General features: G+C 35.1%; 1 protein-coding gene across 1 annotated transcript in view; it reads right to left on the bottom strand.

The window, feature by feature from the left end:
- Positions 1-845: 845 nt before the first annotated feature.
- The window catches only part of Bx (Beadex), a 433,930-nt gene continuing 423,011 nt past the window's right edge, over positions 846-11,764 (bottom strand). Inside the window, exon 5 of the mRNA XM_067784142.1 lies at positions 846-9,538. Within this exon, the coding sequence (XP_067640243.1) occupies positions 9,205-9,538 (334 nt within the window). The 3' untranslated portion in view covers positions 846-9,204. The remainder of the gene's footprint in view (positions 9,539-11,764) is intronic.

Here is an 11,764-nt window from a genome sequence, read left to right as displayed (position 1 = left end):
ATGCGCATACGAATTAGTGGCGACTAAATCGCCTTCCCCCCCCCCCCCCCCCCCCCCCCCCCGTGACCTTATGTCTAACCGCGGTCCCACGGGGTGTGGACACATGAACAGGATTAGCCTGGTTTCATTGGGCCACTTGAGGATAGTGCGCTACCCCAACGTCCAATGAAAAACAGAAGGCCATCTCGCCCTCCCCCCCTAGATCCATGAGGAGTTCGAAGTCGCCAGAGCATCGGCTGTTAATGAAACAGAATTCGCCACGGATAGGTGAGGTTGACAATTGGCTTTGGAGAAGCTATATATTGCGCTGCCAACCTGAAAGGGTTGCGCTACACAACCCCCTAATCTAAATTGCTTCTAGTGAATTCTAAAGTGTGGCTTTTATACTCTCTGTTGCCTGATTCGCATATTTCTCCTAAGGTCTCGACTTTTCACGAACATGCCTTCTGGAACGATTGTACCTCATACTTGGTTATTTAGCTCTATGCGTGTATATGGGTGAGTAAAAGCTTCTGCTCTTAGCTGATGATAACGTGATGTGTGATTGTTTTTCTATCTTCAAGCTGCTGGTTATGTGTGGCTGCTTGCTTTATTGTTGTGCATTCATTTAGTAGCAGCATAGTGATGTATAGAACTGCTAATATTCGCCACAATACTTACTTAAAATCATGAACCAATTCCACCATTTGCAAAAATAGAAACGCACAAAATTACATCAATATTTTCTTTTTTAATAATTATGTTTTATTATTCGTATTTTTTGTTTTATTTTTTCGTTAATTTTTATTATACATACATTATTTTATATATATTTTCTAAGTATTACTTTGTTAATTTTCGGCATGTTTTTTTCTTTATTTTACATTTACTTTATCTCAATATCGGTTTATATTTGAATATCAGTTTAATGCAATATTTTGATTTTTGTTTGAGTTTTATCAGAATTAAAATTTTTGCTCTTAATTAATTAAATAATATCAGTATATGTATGTAGGTGTATCGTGTTTTTACACTCGAGCGGCTACAAAATGTCATATCATATTACATTTTTTAATTTTTACTTTACTTTATTGATATAATTAGTAGCTATGTATGGTATATAAGTAAATTTATTTATTTATCTTATTTGCTGAGCACTTCACTAACTTTGGTTTGAAAACTGCCTTACATTTTGTTCTCAATTCTTTTTTATTACATTTAGTTTATGTGATTCGTGGACTGTTGCGAGAGTTGTGGTTTTTTATTTTTTCTTTTTTGTTGCTTTGAAAATAATTTTAGTACTATTGTTTATATGCAATATAGTTAAGCTGCTCTATTCGTTTGCTCTTTGTTCTTTTGTTGCTATTGTGTCGTTTAACATTTTGTTGTTTTTTTTTTTTTTTTTGCTACACCTTTCAGCTGTTATGTTTTGTGGTCTGCTTTGATTTGTTATTGAATTCTTCACTCATAAAATCACTTAAATAGATGCCTATGGAAATTGCATTCGGTTTACAATTCATTTTATTGCTTTCTTCTTCGTTTTACTTTTTAGTATATTTTTAACAGAGACCCATTTCAACAGTAATTTTATTCTGGGGGTCGAACCAACAAAAATGTAAGTGAAAATCTCCGACCCATCTTTTATTCTAATTTCCATAAATAATATTTCACTCGATGCCTTAATTTTTTAAGGACGAAAATAACAGTTAAATATACATATTGACCAAGGCATAGACAGTGGTGTAGTGAGCGGGGGAAGGCAAGGGGCCATCTTGCCCCGGGCGCTACTCACAGGTGGCGCCAAGTAGTCCGCAAACCAGAACTTCCTGGATAATTTGTATTTTTTTTATAAATGATTTTTAGAAATAATTTTCTATACTCAAAAATGCATGCATATATCCGGAACACTTGCGATAGGTTGTGAAGTATCACGTTCAACGTTACGCTGGGAATTAATAAACAATGCTTTACCAAAAACTGTCAAACGTGAATCTGAAGCACGATGGAGCGCCAGAATACAAGCTGTTAGCGTTATCGTCGATGGGCTAGAGAATGTAGTAGAACACTTAGAACAATTAGCAGAGGACACTAACACTACAAGTGACACCAGAAGCGAAGCTACACCTCTTTCAGAAGCGAAGCTACAGCTCTGTTGCAAAATATACTAAATTTTAGTTTCATAACATTAGTTCATTTCTGGTACGAAATCTTAAGAAGGATTGATCGTGTGCAGCTCAGAAAAAATATCCCCGGGCGCAAGAAAACCTCACTACGCCACTAGTTATCGAGAAGGGACAGCTTCACACAACATTTTCACAAGCCAAGTGACTACAGATCTATTGGCCTTACATGCGTTAGGTTAGGTTGGATGGCCACTATCATAACTGGATGAATCCTGCCAAAAAATTTAAGCGAAAATCTCTGATCCCTCTTTAGTCCAAATCCCCACAAATAATATTTCAATCTATGCCTTAATTTTTTAAACCCAAAAATAACAGTATTATCTAAATACTGACCGAGGAAAATAGGCGGAAGAGCTTAACATACAAAACCAAAACTATATCGGCCTGGCGTAATATAGAAATAATATTGTTGTTATGGTTCGGATCGCTGAACTGTCGAATAAATAACTCAAATATACAGTATAACTCCAATATTCAGTATATATGTCTCAGTGGTCGTAAGCTATTGAAATAATTATCCGCACTCGCTTCACACGTATTTTTATTCTCTTCCGTTTAGTAGTCGCTTAAAAAGCAGAGTAGCAACATGCCCAGAAGGTTTTGATTGTTAGCAAATATTTTGTTTAAATTTGTTGTTACACTGAAGTAACAAAATAGAATTTGCATGGCATATTAGCGATTCATTTTTTGAGTGTCAACAAACATGCGTGCATACGTTCTACCTCGGTGGATTTTTATCAACGATTGAAAAACTACTACTACGATGATGTTACTCTTACAAACACAGCCACAGTTTAAATTTTGGTGAACACTGGTATATATTTACACTACTTTGGTAGTAGTACTTCACAATTAAGATTGCTCGCTTGATTGATTATTCCTCAGCTTGCGCTGCTTCGCCATTTCGAAAATTTGTATCACATAGTTGGTTATTTAGCTTTATTCATCTATATGCATATTTAAGTAATGTAATTTTCGCCCTTGGCTGTTGATTACATTATTTGTGACTGTTTCTCTTTCTTTTTCGCTCTTAGCTGCTGACTTCATGCATGTGTGGCTGCTTCCTTTGATGTTGTTGTGCGTTTTGTTATTAGCAGCATAGTGATGTATCGATATGCTAATATTCGCCACAATATGTTGCTCTTTAGATCTCAAGACCCAAACTCCAAAGTGGAAGTCACGGAAAACTGCTGTTTCAACACGATATCGGATCTAATCTATGAATAAAGGCTGAATGGATCTGCCATTCGTAGGCTTCGTTTAGCAACAACCAAAAGAACTATGAAATCTGGAAGACGCACCCATAATGCGATACGCTATAGGTACACTCTCATATCTAGAGTTGAACTTTTTACAATATACAGCTACAATTAGGAAGGACTTGATATCAAGCAAGCCTTAACAGCAACCAGCAAACAGCTTCAGATTTAATTGAACATGAAGGAGGATTGGTCATATGCAAGCGCACTTAAAGTGAGCTCTACAAAAAACGAATAATTTGGTTGTTTGGCTGCTGTCTCTACTAGGTTAAAACCAGATCACCTGGAACATTTTTACGTTTCGTTTTGAGACCGCATAAAATAATGGTGGCACGCATTAAAAGAACCACAGGTTAAACTAGATAGACTTCCGGACAGGGCAAACATCAACCGCTGATATTGTAACGAATTTTGGGAAATTCTGCTTATTTGAAATCTTCTTCTAACGTTCGAATCGCTAAACTGTTGAATAAATCACTCCAATATTTAGTAGTACAAACAGGTCTTTATTTAGATTACTTTGGGAGTAGTACTTCACAATTTAACTTCACAACCAATAGCGTGCTTAAATCAAAACTGATTAGTTATTACTCAGCTTGCGCTGCTTTTCACCAATTTCTCCTAAGGTCTAGTAATTTCGCGAACAGTTGTAGCTCATGCTTGGTTAGTTCCTAGCTATATATGTACATGTATATCTGTAGTCCACGCCTCTCACATAGCCATATGCGTTTATATGTGTGAGTAACTATTTCGGCTAATGACTATATATTTGTGTGCGTGAGATATCTCTTCGTTGCCTTGTATATAAGTGTTGTTCGCTTTAATGTGTACATGTTCATAAGTGGTTACTTTATGTTTTTGTTGTTGCGTGTTTATTTACTAACAGCCTAGTGATGTCAACATTCGCCACAATATTTACTTCAGGCCTTCGTATATATCCATACCGAGATATTTACACATTGTTGTACTAAAAGTTGGGCAAGTATGGATGTCGTATCTAGATGGGGACTTCACCTCGTAATTTTCCATGCAAGTAACAGTGGTTTTACTTAATATTGGGAGGTACCTTCTGCTTAGCTGGGCCGAGGCCCATATTTTTAAAAGCAGACCGCGGTGTTCTAAACTTATAACTATATAACCTAAGGAGAGATTTTAGGCCGAGCCTTTCTTCCAATTTACGCCGCGTTCCTTATTATTTACAAATTGGCGGAACGGGATCTGCAAGGCAGATGAGTTTTTACTGTGAAGCTTTTCACGGCAGTAATACACTCGTAGTGTTAGCCAAATCACTGCCTAGGGGCGTCCCGTTTAAAAAGACGTTTGTATAATTCAAAAAACTGGTTTCTAAATTTTTGATGTTGCTTTGCCAGGGATTTTAACCCAGAATCTTGGGTGTGAAAGCATGCTACCACCACAAAAACACGACGGCCGAGATAAGTAGAAGGCAGTAGTTTGATTTCAAATACAGCTAAAGTCAATAGAACCCCTTCTTCCAAGAACTATTGTTTTATAAGTTATATGCAACTGTTTGGGTCTCTGAATTTTTTGTTAGCATTTTAGAGTTCATTGTACAGCATAATAGTTGATCAGTAAATAATTAATGAAATTCGAAAGATACAACAAAGAACTTTAGTATTTATTTAGGTTGGCTTTGTTTTATATATATATATATATATATTTTTTTTTTAAATTATTAATATTAAGTTATAAATTCTATGAAATCATACGCGCACTTATATAATATATGAATTAAAAAAGTAGATTCTTTACAGAAATATATTTTTTCACACAAATTGCAATTCGATTTTAGTTCAACTCGCTCACACAGAAATATAAATTTTTTTTTCACATTTTTTATGTACTCGTAAAATTTATTTAGCCTCATACTAAAACTAAACTTAAAAAATAATCAACAATTCAATTTATTCACATACATACAGACATTATATGTTTAAATTTATAGCTTTTGTAAAGATGTGAAAAAACTGAGCGAGTGTTTTATAATAAAACTTTTTTAGTAATTTATATTTTTTTTATTTTTATTTTTTTTTTTACATGATGTCTAAGTAAAATTCTATGCTTATGATTTATGATTTATATACAGTGGAAATAAAAATATGTCATAATGATAAAAACAGTTCTCTTAGTATTTAAGTAACATAATTTAAATTACAAACTTTTTTTTACAATAATTCAATTTAAAACTTATCTGAAATGAACTCAGCACGAGTCGATAATCTTCGGTGGGGCTGACTAAAAAAAAAACTTTTTTATATAGTTTTATTTTTTGTTTTTTAATAACTTCAAATTAGTGAAGTTCATTTAAACTCATCAAATTTAAAGAACACAACTTTTATTCTAATAATTTAGTTATTCGATTTCATTCATAAGTTGCAAAGAATATCCTGAGTGGCTGTTTACATACAAATATTTTTGTTGCTGAAATTCATTACTTGAAGAGGGGGTGACGAGCAAAGGGACGGGCGCCAAGTGCTCGGAGACTTGTTTGTGCTATGTTTCCTCTGTTGTCAAATTTCGGTTTAGTAATTTTTTTTTATTGAAGAACTTTTTGTTGATTTTGAACACAAAATTTTATAATTTTAATTTATATATTTAATATATAACAATCATTTTCCCAAATTTTCAATTAATAAAAAAAATTTAGACATAATTGAAATGAAATGTTAAATTATTGCTTAGAAAGAGTCGGCGTGTGTAAATGTGATACGCAACACCAAAAGAGAATTTGCCGATAATCAGCAACAAAATTTTTGTGTGTAAACGGCGACTAAAAGCAAAGTATACGCCTAAAAGAAGGCAACACTTTTAAATATGATCAGCCGAATGGGTACACATCATCCGTATATTATACTAGAGTTACCAATTCTCTCAAATTGTAAAATTTGTAATATTATTAACTCTGAAGCAATTGATAGCACAGAGAGAATTTATGAGAAGGGACTTTCCGGAGTCGATATCAAACAGCAAAGAACTAAATACTTGAAAATGGATGGTCCTCTGGAACTAAGGGCTTCATTCTGTATTGCGAACGATAGCTCATACGAACGATTAGCCTCCAAACGATTTCGTCTAGCAATGGTATTCTCTATCATTTTCGTTCTGACTTTATGTCACTCAGAAAGCCGAAAACAATTGTCAAATTATATGTTGCCATCGTTTAAAATAGTGCAAATACACTCGCAATTCGTCTCTGAGGCGAAACGAACGTTCGTTTCGTAATAGAGAATGGGGCCCTAAATTACAGAACAGAAATTGCCTAATAAATCCAAACTGTAGAGTCGAAATAGTCAGAACACTCACTACTGATCACCGCTGTGAACGTCTGGAAGAACAACTGGTACAAGGAGTAATGTTGCGTAGTAGCGGCTACAGATCCGCGGCGCGTATGGGCGCATTAACGCGTGGAGTATGGGTCAGGTTATCGATAAGCGAAGGTGAAAGAAATATGCCTAGGGATTAACGGACAGATTCGAGTAGTAAAAATAACGATTTAACAGCGGCCATGCTAGTAACAGGAGCTGGTACAGGGACGTACCGAATTCAAATGCAACATAGTACTGCCTACATCCATAACACTCCTCTAAACCTACAGCGAAGGATTTTGCGGTTACAAGAACAACAGAGGTCTAGTTAGAAAAGGGCCACTCAGAGTAATTCGCAACAAAACGATGCCTCAAATGAGACGACTTCATGTCTTGCGTCTTCTTTAATTTAATTCTGAAGATGATAGTTTTAGCAACAGATCGAAGCCGCAATAGTGAAATCTAATAGAAGAGCGTACCTTAGTTGGCAGGCAACTGAAAACGTATGTCTTCTACTGATAAATCGCACTCTTAAAGGGTGTCCATATCTGTTCTGAGGTATACTACGGAATCATGAACAATGTTGAGAGAAGATGGCACAGCCCTTGGAGTATACAAGAAAACAGTTCTACGGAATCACCATCACGTGATGTCAACGGCTTATATCGAAGGACGTTTAATGACGAGCTGTACGAACTTTTCAGATATGAACATAGTACAACGAATTGGCGTCAGTTATCGTGAAGCAGAAATGTTTGGCTAATTAATTGCCGAACTAATCGACCAAGCATCAATTAATGATGATGATACGATTTCAAGCAAATCTTTATTTAAAATCTTTAATTAATCCTTCAAATAAAATTCTGGAAGGAAGCTATGAATCCTCAATTTAATCTATTTAAACCCCTTTAGAGATGAAAATAGGATTGTAAATGTACATTTGATTCTCTTAGATTTCGATATAGTAAAATTCTTTCTAATCATAACAGAATTTATCGCTAGTCGACTTTCGATAGATTTCTGCCATCAATGCTCTCAAACACAAATTTTTATGAAAGATTTAAAAAATGATAGTGGCTTCCTTTCTGAAAATTTGATGTAAATGTTTTCCTCTTTTTAATCAAATGATTTAAAATAAACGCCAACTTTTAGTTAATTAGTCAAATAAATTAAAAATTAATTACAACTTTTTTATTATTTTAATTTCGCTTTCAGACAGTTTTTGGCACAATTTCTTCAACAAATTTTTACCAACTATATTTTGACTTGCTTCTTCAAGCAAAACACAATATGCTTACGAATTGGTTTTCTAGGGCTGTGCGATTGGTAAGTCACTAAAATTTTGATTAATCACTTCGTTCTTTGCTGATTTAATGACTTATTCTTTTTTCGATTAATCAAATAAGAAATTTACTCGAGCAATACATTTCTTTATCAATCCAAAAATAGCACAATACCATGAATTAAGTAATTTTTGATTGCATAAAACATATTTAAAATTACTCAAGCAATGTTCGGTTTGATTAGTCTCTTATTCACTTACCCAATTAAACGAGTTGTATTGATTTGCGATTATTCAAAAAAGAACTTTATTTGAGTGATACAATTTTTTTATAATCGAATACCATATTAATTGAATAGTAGTCTGAGCAATTGAATAAATCTGCGACAACTAATCAATTAATAATTAATCCTATTTTTAAATAAGTCGAAGAAGTTCAATTTGATTAACCAAAACTTTTATAAATCTAGTTGTCAATTGATTAAGCAATTGATTATTCAACTTACACAATTATTCGAACAAAGGGTTCACGATTAGTTTTTACAAGTTTCGATATGCAACACATTTAAAGAATTTTACAAACGATAAACAATTAAAAATTACCTAATTTAACAATTAATTAAAATTAAATTATATTACGAACTTAAATTAAATATTGTCCTGCTATTGACTTAAAATAAATTCATTTATAAGCCAAGTGGACACACACACCATTGAAGAACTAAGTAATTAAATCAATAAATCAACGTTATATTTAATTCACTACACACCAGCACACACACAAAATTGATCTTAAACATGCGAATACATACCCACCCATGAAGGTACGCATGTTTTTTTTTTTTTTAATATAATTCCAATAACCTTTTAGGTATATCTAACTTGCTCGTTTGTTGCATGACTCAGCAAACAAAAATGTTTCACCTCCTTCTCCACTTCTTCACACCAACACCATTCAGTCAATTTATGTCATAGTATTTTCTTTGGTAGCTTTTACAGCCGTCCATGCCCACAGCACCTGGACCAGCTGCACCGCAAACACCCACGCCGACACCCCCACCAATGCCAATACCATTATTATTATTAGTATTATAGTAGCACCTATTGACGTTGCCAGCAGCTGCGGCATTGATGCCGACGCCGCCACAACCGCCACTGCCACTAGCTAGGGCTTTATTTTAGCTGGACGCGCCTAAGGAATTTTTCATATGCACTGCAGCTGCCGCCGCTTGTACACTAAATGGTGAACCACCAGCACCAGTTTGTGGTCCATTGTTGTTATTATGATCACCTGGTGTACGCGGTCCATTTTGTACAACATTACCCGGTCCGCCGGGACTACCACCACCCATCATACCACCAGCACCTGTGGGTGAACCTTGTCCAATAGCGCTAGCATGTCGTTTCAACATCGGATGATTAGCCATTGAAGCGAAGACGAGTCGTTCCTCATAGTCATATTCGCAGAGTATTTTATTTTCGCAGAGGTAAAAACGATCACCAACACAAAATCTGCAATGACAAGGAAATATAGGGAATTATGAGTATAGAGTAAGTACAATGTAGAAATTGTTATTTTTTTTTTTTGCTATCATAGGAAACATTTTTTCCACTTGCTTGATTCTTAATCGATGGCATTCATAAACAACATAACATCGTAAATGATATGCCAGAGTAGCTTAGAACAAAGTATTTGTGTACTCAAGTACCGCTATGTGCGCACTTTGAATTTTTTTGCTTTGGCTAATTTCAGCAAAAGACAATTTCCATCATCCTACGTTGACAATTGTTTTCCGCTTATTTATCTGACAGTTGTCAGCGTACCAAATGGCTACAGTTTTAAATGTCCTTTGACAAAGAGCAAGGAAAATTGGTATACAAAATAAAAGAACATTTCTGTAACATGCAAAAAATTTCCAAATGAAATGTACGTCCTTCAATTTTTTCCACTTCAGTGGCTCGTAAAGTTGGCAGTTGACAGTTGCGCGGCGTAGCATAGACGAGGTATTGAGCTTTCAAAGCGTTGAATCTTCTTTGGTACCAAACTGAGTATGGTCTCGGAGATTCATTAAACATTTATTGCATACTTTTAGGTAAGTTGGGTTAGGTTGAGACGCCGTTTGTCCAAACTTTAAGGCCCGGTTTTTCAGTGCGAGTTTAAACTCCAATTAAAGTTGACTAGAGTTGAATCCTGCCACTTCGGCCGCTTAGGCTGAGATGAGCAGCAAAATTTGATGTTATCGAACAAAGTGCCAAGTTAAACTCCATTCAACTTTAACTGGAGTTTAAACTCGCACTGAAAAACCCAGCCTAACTGAGAGGAATTTGGTTCATTGTGCAATGTCCTCAATGAGTACAGCCCCCCATATTCGTCTAACCTGAAATAGCTTACTTAATATATATTAATCCTTTGCTTTCTCTCTTGAACCTGCTAAAAGCCAAATATCAATATTTGTCCGACAGGCTATCAAGAAAGTCTGAATTGCTTCAAAAATCTGAGTCAATTCTTTCCTATTACTACAGCTTTTGTAGGGGATCTTTTGTAGACATTCATACATCGGAGTTTTGACGCAATAACTCAGCGGGCAGTTACATAAAAAACTATTAACTCAATTTTTTTGTTTTTTTTTTCAGTTCGGCAAGTAGTTTTGAACTCAGCTATCTTCTACGTTGAGCCATGGCTATCTCGCAAACCTTTTCAAATTTCCTTAGGAGATCACGGAAAAACACTCTCAAACCGGTATCTGGCTCTCTTATACACATTGGCTGTCTTCATCCATATTGGCACCGAACTCCATCCTTTGCACGTGATAAGATGAGATAGTCAGACAAGAACAAATGCGACGCCACGCTCTAAGCTGATGAAATTGGATACGACGAAGTAGAATTATACGAAATTGTTTGCAACTTTTGAAAGTGAAGAAAACAATGGTAGGTCAGCTATACCATAAGATCAGTTTTGCTGTTTTTTCAAATCTTTTCTTTGAAACGCAACAGACAAGAAATCTGTTAAGGACGTCCCCATATTTTTTTCCCGCATTCGCTTTTTGCATATCTACACCTATGGAAGAGTATACTTGACACTCATACGTGTGCATGTGGTTGTGTTTTTAAAAATGTGCCGCTTCCTCTAACTCATTAAAAGAGCATTGCATACTTACAGGCGCTGATATTAACTTGATCAGCCCACATGTTTACACTTCCGGTCAAACAGCTGATAAGTATTGTCTTCTATAGTTCTGCGAGCCTGGTGACTGATCACGGTGATCGTTGTAGAAACGAAAAAAACGAATGAGAAAAAAAATTAGGAAGACGGGGTCTCTTAAAACAATGAAAAATTGGAGGTACATGATGTTCTTATGGTAGAGGGAACATTTTTCCGAATTGATATTCAAGACTGTACAAAAATTAAAAAAAAAAAAAAAATGAGGAAAGCAACTAACATTTTATTTATAATCTTATTAATTTTGAGGACAGTTGCATTTAATAAGGAGCATAAAACATTGAATATTTTGTTTCTTTTAAATATTTTCCTGGGAATATGGTAAGGTAAATGCCGAAGTCCGACTACAAATGCCCCGGCATGTAAATCAACGAATTTGGTGCGGGTTAATTCTCTTGTCATGTTTTTTTTTTCAGTATTCGTCGGTACATAAAGATCTAGTCGATATAAGACCTATGAAGTATGAAGACACACTGATCAGGCCCACAATCCGATATTAAAGATACTGGTGCCGC

Source organism: Eurosta solidaginis, chromosome 4, assembly GCF_040869045.1.
Source record: "Eurosta solidaginis isolate ZX-2024a chromosome 4, ASM4086904v1, whole genome shotgun sequence".
NCBI lineage: Eukaryota > Metazoa > Arthropoda > Insecta > Diptera > Tephritidae > Eurosta > Eurosta solidaginis.
Note: the sequence above shows the minus strand (reverse complement) of the source record. Positions and strands in the feature narration are given on the sequence as shown.